Genomic DNA, 13,891 nt, shown 5'->3' with positions numbered 1-13,891 from the left:
TTTCTATTGGTTAAGGGTGATTACTCAACTCGCTCTAATCCAATCAGCGACTTGGATTTTGAGTAAGGCCCGCCCACACATGGGCAATACATTCGGAACGTTTGTTTCGGGTGTAGGAGCGAAGACGGACTGAATACCTGTCGCACAACAAGATGGCGCTGCTCTTGGACAGCAGGCTCCTGCTGAGGAAAGTTAAAGATTTAAGGTGTTTCACGCCAAGACGAAACCGAATGAAGCAGAAATGGGTATGTTGTCAATTTATTAACAAATAAAGCAGTTGATAATGGCCGCTAACTGTAAAACAACTCCTCAGACGTGTCAACGACCTTTATGTTTGGAGCTGAACAGAATGTGTGGCCACACAGTAAAATCGAGTAAATATTTAAAAATAGGTTTCACATTTGGATACTAACTGTTAAGGCCGTGGAAATGTAATAGACGAGAGTTGGACCGAAAATGTTAGCCCCTTAAATTTAAAAGTAGTGTGACAATAAATGACAGTATGGCAGACACAGTCAACTAATGAAACTGGCAAGTATACAACATACATGAACTTGTTGAACTCGCATAACCTACAGTGTAATAAGATATATATCTTTTTAGCAGAATTTGCATTGATTAATATAAAACTGTACACTGACATGGTCTTTGAGTTACCCATGATCCATGCACTTTCATTTACATGTTTCATTTAACTAAGTGAACTATAGAAACAAATGAGAACATCAGTGCGAGCAAACATTTAAAATCACTGGTTTGACCTCCTTGCTCCCAGACAAGCAGTAGTGGGATGTAACTAAATACATTTACGGTAGTACTTAAATCATTGTTGCACAGAGGCCCATGGGACAGAGGGGCCCGTAAAGAGAGCAGGCCCTCTAACAGCATGTTAGCCAGAGAACAGGCTCTTGTAACTCATTTAGATTGCCACCTCAAAAATACACCCATGTTCAAAGAAGAACTCGTGTTAAATTAAAAAAAGTGAGGCCAGCTGCGACAGTAAAATTCTAAGTATACTTTACATACAACTATAAAAGTTTTGTAGTTGTATGTAAAGTATACTTAAACCACAAATAAACCATAAATAATATCACATTCTCACTCTGACCTCGTCACATATTGACGTTTTGGTCATGGGCTTTCCACGTTCACATACGACGTGCAAGGTACCCTGGGTGTGTTGGTTGTTGACATTCTGGATTGCCGTGTCAAGTTCTACCTGTTACATGCATTGTCTTCTTTCAAAATACACTTCTGTTTTCACAGGAAATTTAACGTTTACATACACTGTCTTTCAAAATATTCGCACTATGTCGATACAACACTGCAAATGAACTTTTTTCCCCTTCAACAACACACATGCATGGTTGGGTTTAGGCAAACGAAAACACATGTTAGGGTGAGGAAAAAAAAACAGGGTTTGGCTTTAGAATCTTAAAGGACGCGAACACCTTTCTCTGGGGTGAAAGTCGGTGTTTGTTGGACCCATCCACCACTCCTCCCGTTCGCCCCAGTTGGACTTTCGCTGCCTTAACCTTGGTCCTTGTCCCGGCGTGTTTCCCCCTGACGCAGCTGGGCACTGTTAAACTATACGGCAACCAGCCATGTATCATGCCGACGTTAAAGGACACCTTTTTTCGTTGGTTTCTGATGCTGCAAGTCACTGCCCAAGTGCCAGATTTCGACGACTTCAGAGTGAGACCGGGCTCAAAATATTTAATTTAATGAATACTTTCTTATTTTATTTGGTATTTTTGTCATATACAGATTTGTGCTGATGATTTCTGGGTAATGTGAATGTTGATGTTGTCCGATGTCAAGTTGTAGCTAGTTTAGACTCAAATCTTGCACTGGAGGCCATTGTAATAATGTGCAATGGTGCTCGTCCTAACTACCATACGCCACTGACTCAAGTACAAATTTGAGGAACTTGCACTTTATATGAGACCTCTGTTTTATTGCTACTTTATACTTTTACTCCACAACATACTGTGGGGATTATTGTACTTTTTACTTTACTACATTTATCTGAAAGCTTTAGCTACTAGTTACTTTACGAATCAAGATCTATGCATAAAAATTTAATCTAATCTTATTTTTCAAATTTTTCTAATACCCTAAGAACATTTTCCAAGTTATTCCTCCTTTTACTTGAGTAACATATTTGACACAGAACTTTAACTTGTAACAGAGTATTATCACAGTGTGGTATTAGTATTTTTACTTAGATAAAAGAACTAAATACTTTCTCTTCCTTTGCCAACAGGCCACCACACGTACCAAGCACCCTCCCACCAGTCTGGCCCTGCAGCACTTTGATGCCACCTACGGCCCCCAACTGGGGCCGCTGTGGCCATCCGTCCGAGTCGCCTTGCTGTCAGAGAGGAAATACGGAGCCCTGATCAATCATTTCTCCGATAATGCAGCTCTGGCGGACCTGGAAGCCCAGGGATGCAGAGACTTCCCCAGTGACACAGATACAGTGGGTAGGTGTGGATTTCCCAAGGCTCACTCTACCTGCTAATGCTATATCAAGCAAATTTAATATTCCTCTTTGTTTCTGCAGCTCAGCCGTGCTTGGAGCAAGAATCTGAGGTTGCAGCCAAGGAGGGATCTGGTGGTGTTTCTTTGAAGAAGTCTGACACTGTTGGTCAGCAGCTTTCTCCTCTGCAGCTCAGTCCGAACATCAAGTGCTTTGTGTTTCCAAGAGGGAATATCACAAGATTCAAGCCTGCTAGGTGAGCTCATCTGTTCGTGGACAAAAATTCAAAATCAAAAATATTTTGATATGTGAACTCTGGGTCTAAATATTTCCTTCAGCTGTTAGTTATCAGAAAACACAGACATTAGCCCTGTTTTAAAATCCTTTTTCAAGCCTGGTAGATTTTAAGTTGATAAGTTGATCATATTTTTTAGTGTTTATATATTAAGTTTAAAAGTGGTTTAGTAAGTCAAAGTGGTCCAACATTTCGAAGACAGTGCTCTCCTTCAAATGAGAAATGTGGCAGTTATTAACTGAAGTGTTTAAAGTTTGATTCCTTGTCCTTGTGTCCCCTAAAGCCCCGACATGTTTGGGTTGTTGAGTTACTACCTGATGGACGCAGCATCTGTGCTGCCTTGTCTTGCGCTGGATGTGCGAGAAGGTCACAATGTGCTTGACCTCTGCGCTGCTCCGGGAGGCAAAACCCTGGCTTTGCTTCAGAGCCAGTCTGTAGGTAAGAGGACTGCTCTCATCTTTCTGTGACACCATGTAATGTTGTTCTGTCTGTCTGTCTGTCTGTCAGTCAGATGTACTTAACCCTCCATCGTCTGTGTTAAAGGTTTCTTGTGTGTAAATGACAGCTCAGTGTCTCGGACGTTACGACTGAGAAAAGTGCTGCACGGCTACATTCCTAAGCCGTTTTTGACAGACGGCAAACTGCGCATCACCTCCTTCGATGGCACCAAGTGGGGGGAAATCGAAAGGAACACTTTTGACAGAGTAAGCCAGTGTGGTGTAATTATGTTTCAGTGATTATCCAAATAGCAGCACTTTGTCCACCTCCTGGTTTCCTCTCTGTCTTCAGGTCCTTGTTGACGTCCCGTGCACCACAGATAGACACTCACTGATGGAGGACGACAACAATATATTTAGTAAGAGTAGGACCAGCGAGAGACAAAGGCTGCCGCAGCTGCAGCTGGAGCTGTTGCTGTAAGTTTTAGTGAAAATAAAAATATAGTGTAGTTATTTATGTGGTTACCTTTGTCACATCAATGTACAGCAGAGCTACAAGTGAACATGATTATTCTTGATGAAGTGAACACACCCTCTCTTCATCTTCATCGTGCAGGGCGGGAATCAAAGCAGCTTGTCCAGGTGGGGAGATCCTCTACTCCACATGCACACTGTCTCAAATCCAGAACCTGGGTGTGGTGGAGCAGGCTGTCCACTTGGCTCGGGAGAACCACGGCATAAACCTTCAGGTCAGACACACACACACACACACACGCACACACACACACATACACACACACACTGTCAGTGTCAACGATATATCAGAGATTATACCATGGTTTGAGTGAATGCTTGATTCTGATAGGCTGCATGGTGTCCATTAAAACCTAATGACGGACACCTACTAAATAGTTTTGGTGCAGCTGTCTGTTTACTGTTCTAAATGAATGTGCTGACTACATAATTGTATCAGCCGGTATCTATTATGAGTAACCATAGCAATAGGGATGCAGCCAAGGCCTTTTTTTATAATTCATATCCAGCACTGAGTGTAGTCCTTCAGTGCCTCGTCCTCTGAGCACCACAGGATGGAGACTGTAACACACAAACTGGCCCTCTGAACTGTGTATCACATCAGTGATCATCTCATAACTATTCAACTTCAGGCTGTGGCCGACAGAAACACTATGATGATGATGCACATATTTCATTTATAAAACTTTATTTTATAACTTTACATACTAGTTTTATACATTGCAATGTTGCATAAGGAACATATTTTTAACACGAAGTACATACTCGGCATATTACACATATTTTATTTTTAAATATTTCACATACAGGTGTGAAAATTGAAGCATGATGCACATGGTTTTATCTTTTTATTTCTACATACTTCTTATTTCTTCTTTCTTTAATTCTGAATTCTGATTCTGTACACAGTGTTACTGACTGTGTATCTTGCTAACGTTAGCTTTCTGGCTCACAGCTGAACCCAAGGGTTCTATGAGCTGAGCAGATTAGACATGTCTCCCATTGCCAAGTCATATCGAAGGTTAGTCCTGTTTACTAGAGAAGTGAATAACATTTTCATTTCATTTATTTGACTCATGACCATATCACACGGTATGGAGAGCAGGCATTACATACAATAACAAAACAATGGCACGCTGTGTGGCTAAAGTACAACCAGTGTTACTTAAACAGAGGAAGGACATTCTTAAAAAAAAGCACCTAGTTCACAAATTACTTTTGGCTTATCTGATCGTAATGACAAATTAATAAAAACACAGATGGACGATCTAAATAATACTTTGGCAAATACTTTTCTCTGTAAGAGAACCCCTGAGGTGTTACCAGTGAACCTGAGTTATTACTTGTGAAACGATTTTGATTGTAAAATGCATGAAAAGATAAATGAATATATATGTATTTTTTTCCTTTGGCAAGTGACCATGGTGTAAGTGAGGTAATGCCCTCTGAGATGTCCATAATCAGGATGCAGCCGTACTTTGCCCCATTCCCCATAATGGACACCTCAAAGGGCCCCATTATCCCTTACTTCAACGATATGACTCACCAGTAGTGGAAGATAAACTGTCATCAGCTTTCTGACCTCTGGAATATCAGGTCTTTCTTAATATAAATATATGAAACCAAATTACAACACATAATTTCACCTTTTTATTCTCCCTTTCCCTCCCTTGTGCTGGTGATATATACATTCAGGTTGTTGATCTGCGACCCCTCACACACATGTTTAGGAAAACCTTTCACTTCGCCCCCGACCTTCACCTGGGTGAGATGGTCGTCCCGCACTTAGCCGCTAACTTTGGCCCCATCTACATGTGCAAGCTGAGGAGGCTCACATAGACTGTGTGGACTGATGGACAACTTTGCCTGAAAGCTTTTGGACATTTGAATGACTCTTTTTTTTTTTTACTGCTTTATGGACTAATGAGATGATCCTCGTTTCTATATATAAACTGTAAGTGTTGGAGCACAGTTGAAGGAGATGTTTTCATCGCGGTGAAGGACTGTTGAAACACTGGACGACAGAATGTGACAGAAAACGCAAAGAATCCTGTTGAAGGACCTGGACCGTGACATTACTGTGGACAGCACTGAAGTACTTTTTTTTTTTTTAAAGCAGACTTTTGGACTCAACCAACAATGATGGCCTGTTCAGTATAGAGTATTCAATATTTTTCAGCCTGTGTCTGTGTGAGTAATGTAGACCACAATATTTTTGAAACTGATTATAGTGTTGAGCGAAACAGGTTGCAGTGTTATATTGATGGATAATTGTGCATCGTCAATTTACGTCCAATAAAAGTGCTTGTTTTTGAAACTGACAGGCTCAGGCTGTTGTGTTTTTGTGTCACAGTGACTAATGGAGCTTGGTCCAGTATGAAGCAAGATCACTGAAGTTAACAGGCAGCAATATAAACACTCGGGACATTGGTGCAACATCAATTTACATCCACTTTAAGTGTTTGTTTTTGCCACTGACAGGCTCACACTGTTATTGTAAGTGTCTGACAACATTATAGAAAGGATCCCTACAGAGATAGACCTTTTGTTAAAGAGTAAGATCCTTTTTGTTTAACCAGAAACAGCCCTGAAATCACCATAGCAAAACCCACCAAACTCCATTTAAATAAAGAGTAATTTTAGCATGTATAGAGCCAGCATGTTTTCACATCTAACTGGGTGAATTTTCAACCAAAACAGAGTTGGTAAATGTTGGACCAGTGTAAAGATGAACCAAGACAGTTTTTGTGAGTTTTATTTTGTTTCTGTCGGCTTAAAATGAACTGTGTGTTACAATGATAAAATTACTGTTTATTTAAATGAGTCTGGTGGGTTTGGCAAAAGTAATTTGGGGCTTTAACAAAAAGGTCTATCTCTGTAGGGGTCTTTTCCATAATGTTGTCAGACACTTAAGAAAACAACCTGAGCCTGTCAGTGGCAAAAACAAGTACTTTAATGGATGGACATTGATGGTGATCAAATGCCCCAAGTGGTTACACTGCAGCCTGTTTTGCATCTGCTGGCTGCAGCGCTCTGACTCAATACTGCACCATTTTCAAAAACTGTCGTTCCCATTACTCACTTAGACACAAAAACATCAGAAAATAGGGTCCAGGTTGAAAAATACCAGAGTTACCCTTTAAGTTTGTCTTGTATAAAATATTCTCCTGTGACTGTCATTGTAAAACACACTTCATTCAGAGTTGAAAGACACAAAATAAAACTCACAAAAGCCATCTTGGTTTGTCTTTCCAGTGTTCCAGCAATCACCAGCTCTAGTTTGTTTGAAATAAACCCTTAATACACCCAGTTAGATGTGAACATAAGCTGGCTCTATACACGCTACAATGACTGTTAATGAATTTAAATTGAACCCTGGTGGGTTTGATAATGAGGAATTTGGAGCTGTTTCCAGTTAAACAAAAAGGTCTATCTCTGTAGGGATCCTTTCCATAATGTTGTCAGACACTTTGAATAACAATCCGAGCCTGACAGTAGCAAAAACAAGCACTTACGGTGGATGTAAATTCACGTTGCACCAATTCCCAAAGTGTTTCCATTGCGGCCTGTTTACTGCAATGATCTTGCTTCATACTGGACCAAGCTCCATTAGACACTGTGACACAGACACATGGAAAAGTAGGGTCCAAGTTTAAAAGTTACCTTTTTTTAAACCCTGATTTTAAAACATATTTGGACTAAACCAGCTTTGCAAAGTGTCTCTTTAACTGTAGTTGTATTTCCCTCCTGTAGGAGGCAACAGTAGCTAAAGATTCACAGCATCCTGTACAGTGTACTCTGCTCCCACTAGAGGACACTTGAGGATGTGTCTGTAGAGGTTATATGTTGACAGGAGCTCCAGTACGGAGGTCCTCAGAGATCACATTACTGAAACACACATTTCCATCAGAATTACCTGCTCTCTTTAACTCTCCACTGGAAATGGGTTTGGCTTGTTCTATGGTTATTCATCAGGTTTGATGGCTTTGCCTAATAACGCGATATGTGCGGAAGGCGGCCGTAATGAACAGGCAGGTAATGACTTATTTGACCATTTGGCTTCTCACATCTGAATCTGTGCAACTTTCATTATAATAGCTGGATTGACTCCGTTTTGCATTGACATCACTCAGAGGTGAAATGTTTCCTCTTATCACTGCCTAATGTGAGCGCAGAGGTGCCTCTTTTTACCATCACACCGCCGATGACCCTTTATGTTGTCCTGGCCAGGCAATGTAGCGTGAAAAAGGTGTGTGTGTGTCTAACGAGTCCACCATCCATACCCACTGTCATTAAGCTGCTCCAAGTGCAGGAGCCGACTCCCATCCCCGTGCAGGGATGGACGGCAGCCATGCGGCTCCCAGATGAACATTAAAGAGGCAGCAGAGAGCTAAAATGGGACGTCTCGCCCTGTTTTGCCCCTCCGCTTTTTTATTCCACAGATGAGTGCAGATAATTTCCTGTGCGATTGTGAGTGATTACTGTATTACTGCGGTAAAAGGGGGATGTATCTGGGAATGCAGAGGGAATTAATGACACATAAAAACTATTTTTGTATTGACTGCTTTCGTCTCCAGGGCCTTGAATGCCTCCTCGCACATCTTGTGATTACCTAAACGTATTGTAAATATGTGTTTCCTATGGGCTCTTACATAAATTTACATGTTTTAACACTCAGGAGACGGCAGACTGTTAGAGATGAGTTACTCTCCATTCTGCCTGTCTATAGACTCCACCGGCTGTCTGCTTTATTATTGAATTAGCCAATGAACCGCTGTGCATTTGTGTCCCTGTGTGTAAGCCTGTGTTAGGGAGACATATGCTGTGTATTAGAAAGATGAATATTATGGATTTAACTACACAACCGTGCTTCTCTTGCGCCTTCAAATACAATTTAAATGTTGCTTTTTTTGCTAATAAACATGCAAAACACTGTAATAGTGTTATGTTCTCACCTCACACCTCACAAGTTGCTGAGTGAATGATTATGTGTCATTAGTAACAACCTCCATATATATTCAAACTGAGCAAAATGACAGCTACTGAAACTTGCATGTCTTCAGAGAAACAGGTGTTACAGATCTTTATTGTCTAAATGTGTTGAGTGGAGATGAACATTAAGGTGTCTTTATGCTTTGTAAAAACACACAGTGACTCAGGTGAGGTGTGTGTGTATTTAAAGCAGATGCTGCTGTCCTGCTGTGGTGTTTTCCAGCCCAGAGGTGAACATCAGACGTGTGTCCCAGTTGGCGGTGGGAGAGGGGATTTCACCGGTGGGGGTCTTTGTGGCAGATGCACTGTGTAGACTGAGCCCAGCAGGATGCTGCTGCTCTCAGCCACAGGGTGCTACATACTGTAGAGTTTTTTTCCTTGGTACATTTATTTATTCATTTATTTTATAGCTGTATCTTTGCCTTTTATTTCTGAATTTCTATTTACCTTTACATGCATCCAGTCGTCTATTGACATTGAGTGAAAGGATGATATGTATGACATGTTTCACTGGTACTTGTATCACAGTACAACAACAGACTGAGGAGCTGCAGGTGACATGCATATGATGACTTCTCTCTTTTCCCTTCAATTTGGTTTTCTTCTTCTTTTTTAATTTGCAAGTGCATACTATTGCATAAAATCCAGATAGTTAAAAAAAAAAGCGTCAGTAGAGGTAAGGAAGCCACTGGCTTAAACAACAGACCCCTCAATTTAAGAAGAAAAACATAGAAGAAGAAAAAGAAGAAAGGAAGAGAAAAAAGTTTTTACATAATTCATAGTTCAGTTTTCCAGGAATTTGCACAGCAACAATAGATCTGCTACCACGAGAGTGAAGCTCACAAATAGATTTGCAGACTTACTGGATCTCATACTGTACTCTAGGACCATTTACATTCTGTTATGATTGCATTTAGTGCTTCTAATAAATACCTTTGTTCACAGTATGGTTGAGCTATACAATAATCAACTATTGTTTCCTGTTTGTAAACAGGCTCACTAGCGAAAGTAAAAACCAACCCCAGATTCACTCTCCTGTGTGTTTCGTCTCGCTACATTTGCATTTTTTTCAGTGCTGTGTCTCTTGGATGCCTGCTGCTTACAGTCCGGCACCTGGTCGCTACTTTTTTATCAAGTCCAGAACTCACCTGAGGCTGAGCACGATGAGGGTACACGCCCATAAACGTCCTGAACACAGAAAACAAGAAAATGCAGAGAGGTTGCAGAGACTGCAGATAAATCCGCTACCACACACACTTAAGTAGGTCATGACATAAGTGATGAATGAGAGGGATTAATTCTGTTTGAGTCTATAGATTGTTTTTTAGGAAAATCCTGCATTGTCTATCTTTAAGCAACTGCGGACAAAGTTGCACATCAATCTTTGGGCACTATTTTTGGCAGTATTGTATTTTATATGATTTTCTAGAAAATAATGATGCACCTTGATTTGTCAAATGTTTAATTTGTCTATCTAAACATTTTTTTTCATGAGCAGTTTTTCAGTGAATTTTCCAATAGGATCATTGTATCACAATAGATATTGATATTGAGATATATATTAGGTATTACAAGAGATGAAACATTTACTGATTCCATGATAAACCAAGGTAAATTCCTTATTTTTTATTTTCTTTCTTTATTTAATTTTATTATTCATTTCTAAGGGATGGTGCATATTGCAAAAAAATTATCACCTGTTTCCCAGACGCATGCGCAGCATGCAATGTGGGTTCGTTTTGCTCTTCCCTTGTTTCTAGAGTGGGTGTGCAGCAGGCAAAACCAGTAAGCTGCTGGTCTCCTGTCCTCCGCTAGAGTGACACAGACACTCAAGCACGCATTTTAAAGACAGGCTGTCTTTCATGATAATTAATGCACATTTGATATGGTTTTTCATAAGCTTACATAAGGCATTTTTATTATATATGCAAACAAATATGCTGCTAATTTTATTTGTGGTTTGTAATATAAAACTTGGTGAAATGATTTTAGTGTGTTTTGGTACTTTTTGGACATTTTCAGCACATTTTAACAGCACTGATAACCTGTGATCATGCTGATAACCATGATAAATTTGGTCATGATATGAGATTTCTATACCGTGTCATCCCGACCTTTGACCTTCCTAATGTGTGTTTTTCAATGCCTCTGTTCCGGCAACAGCAGTGGCCAGAGGTGTTATGCTTTTGGGTTGTCCATCCCTTGCATTCTCATGAACGTGATATCTTAAAAACAACTTGAGGCAATTTATTTAAATTTGGCACAAACATGCTCATCAATCAGGTGATTAGATTTTGGTAGTCAAAGGTCACTGCGACCTCAAGTCTGCCTCATTATTGTGAACGTGACATCTTTAAAAATGCCTTGAGGGAATTTCTTACAATTTGGCACAAACACCCACTTGGACTCAACAATCAGCTTGATTTGGTTTTGGTGGTCAGAGGTCAAGGTCAGTGTGACCTTGAGTCTGCCTCATTCTGGTGAATGTGATAACTCATGAAGGTTTTGAGGGAATTTCTTACAATTTGGCACAAACGTCCATTTGGACTCAACAATGACCTGATTAGAATTTGGTGGTCAGAAGTCACTGTGACCTCACAAAACATGTTTTTGGCCATAACTCAAGAATTCATATGCTAATTTTGACAAAATTTCACACAAATGTTTAATAGGATATAATGATGAGATGATGACATTTCATATCCAAAAGGTCAAAGGTCAACTTCGCTATAACTCCAAGACAGAAGGGGGGACATTTGGTCTGCCAATGAATGATTGGATCTTCTGTGCTGCTGTGTTGAAGATTTGTGTGAATCATCCATGTTTTAGAATTTGTAGCTTCTTTGCAGAAACATCCGTATTTAATGCATTGTCACCTGTCATGGCTACATAAAAGTCTTGACATACATGGTTGTTATCTCTAACTACAACTTTATTAGTTCATGGAGGCGTACGACCACAAGGCGGTCATTCTAGTTTTATTTCTTACGCACAAATCTGGAGAGAACAATTTGGTGACACAGGCCTAAGAACATATAGTACATCCCATATTGTAGCTCAGTCTTACTTTTGTGTAACATTTGATGATGTCACATGAGATATTCACACAATTTTTTGTTGCAGCTAATAGCTAAAAGTGTTTCCCATCAACACAACTGACTGTCCTTTGAATCACTTCAAACAAGTTTTGTATACCACACATAAACTCCATATGTGATCTAAGTATTCTGCGATAGTCTTCATGAACTGGCTGAGAGCACTCCCGTTTGGTTCAGTGAGGCCCACATTGAAAATGCAACCGTAGGTTTAGGCTGCAGCCAGATTAAGAGGAGAGAGAATGGGGGTTTTCTTCTCTCTAAGAAGATTACCCGGGGAGGGGCGAGATGGCAGTCAGAGTATTTAAGAGAAAAAGGACAAGAAGAAAATGGAAGATGAAGTGGAACTAAAGGAGTGTGGCCCAGGATACACAGTTTAGCCACCTGTTGTCTGCCTCTTGATATCACTCCTCTCGATGTTACTCTATCTCTGTAACCATCTATCTTTGCTCCGTCACTTGGCCTAGTCATTGTTAAATGTATTACAATAAAGGTTTAAAAGGTCACAAAAGGGTTTCACCATCTAGCATCATGCGTGAGTTGAATTCGTTTGAGCATTATGTTTTCAAGCCAGTTTTTTTTTTACATGTGTGTGCAGCTGTGAGCCTGATTGTACTTGTGCTCCCCTCTCCTTTAAGTTCCTGCTGGTGGTTTCCAGGAGGGCTTTGATGTGTATCTGGGCAATGCACTATTAGAGGGATTTCCCTGGGCCTGACAGCTCAGAGAATATGCGGCGAAATGGCAATGCCAGTGGGCTAAAAGAATGCTGGAAACAGGATTAGGATCATATTCTGGCAGACCCTGTCACCTCCTCAATGGGCCGAGGTTTCTAACGCTGGCACTTTTCATTCTCGCCATGGTTAAAACCTTTAAGAGAACCATGGAGAGGAGGGAGGGGAAAAAAAGCACTGATTGAATGGTACACTGTGATTTTTGTGTGGGGGGCTTGCTCCGGGGGCTGTGTGCGTGTGTGTGTGTGTGTGTGTGTGTGTGTGAGTGTGAGAGAGAGGGAAAGTCAAAGCAGGAGATACAGCAAACCAGTGGGTCTATGTAAATCACACACAGACCTTTCTTGTTTGGAAATATGTAAAGCTTTACTTTCTGCAGTCATGAGTCTGTGATACAAAGACAAAATGTGTAATGTGTTAGGTTCACACATTACAAAGACAAAATGTGTAATGTGTTAGGTTTACTTTTATAAATTACTTTCTTGAGATGTTAAGACAACCAAACACAACATTCAAACTTGGTCCCTCCTCTCTACACTGCTTGTACATACTCTGCAATCTACTACTGTAGGAAAGTTGCATTTGTTTTAATGGAAAGACCTTCAGCATGGTGGTTCTCAAACTTTTACACCATGTACTTACCTACTACTTACTTACTCCTGTTCTGCCCCTGTGTTGCGCCTCTCCCCATGACGGGTTCATCTTTTCCAACTCTAGTGTCACAGTTCTACACCAGGTGGTTTTGGGCCTTCTGGGTTTTCTTTTGCCTGGTGGTGTCCATCTCAAGGCGACTCTCATGATCCGGCCCTGTTCTATTCTTAGCACATGGCCTAGCCATCTCAAACAAACTGGTTCCCATTCCAGCAGGGTTTTGGCTTTCTCCTTTGAGATTATGACGCCCATGCCGTGTGTGGGTATTCTCATGGCCTGAATGGAGGATGACAGATCCGTCATGCAACACTTGGTGTCGCCAGGCAGGCTAGTGACCTTCACTTATCCCCAGGATGTCCAGGTGGTATCTTTTCATCTCACTGAGGACTTGTGTTGTCTTGGTAGTCTTGTACATGGTTCGGATATTCCATGTTCCTAGGCGGATCTTGGATTTTGGCCCGAGTAGACCCTCTTTCACACTTCTGATTTTGGCTTTCCTCAGGAGCAACACATTCTCACTCCAACCTCGTCACATATTGACATGCTTAGTCATGGACTTTCCACGTCCACATACGACGTGCAAGGTACCCTGGGTGTGTTGGTTGTTCACGTTCTGGGACACCGTGTCAAGTTCTGCCTGTTACATGCATTGTCTTCTTTCAAGATACATTTCTTTT

The 13,891-nt window shown here is 40.8% G+C and overlaps 1 protein-coding gene across 1 annotated transcript; it reads left to right on the top strand.

The window, feature by feature from the left end:
• The first annotated feature begins 127 nt into the window (after positions 1 to 127).
• Positions 128 to 8,709, top strand: nsun4 (NOP2/Sun RNA methyltransferase 4). The gene is made up of 8 exons (XM_033650404.2): positions 128 to 245; positions 2,267 to 2,486; positions 2,567 to 2,738; positions 3,061 to 3,215; positions 3,321 to 3,481; positions 3,567 to 3,691; positions 3,831 to 3,963; positions 5,444 to 8,709. The coding sequence occupies exons 1-8, from the start codon at positions 153 to 155 to the stop codon at positions 5,585 to 5,587; spliced, it is 1,203 nt and encodes a 400-aa protein (XP_033506295.1). The 5' UTR covers positions 128 to 152; the 3' UTR covers positions 5,588 to 8,709.
• Positions 8,710 to 13,891: the final 5,182 nt, after the last annotated feature.

Source organism: Epinephelus lanceolatus, chromosome 12, assembly GCF_041903045.1.
Source record: "Epinephelus lanceolatus isolate andai-2023 chromosome 12, ASM4190304v1, whole genome shotgun sequence".
Taxonomy (NCBI): Eukaryota; Metazoa; Chordata; class Actinopteri; order Perciformes; family Serranidae; genus Epinephelus; species Epinephelus lanceolatus.
This window is presented reverse-complemented; position numbering and strand designations above follow the sequence as displayed.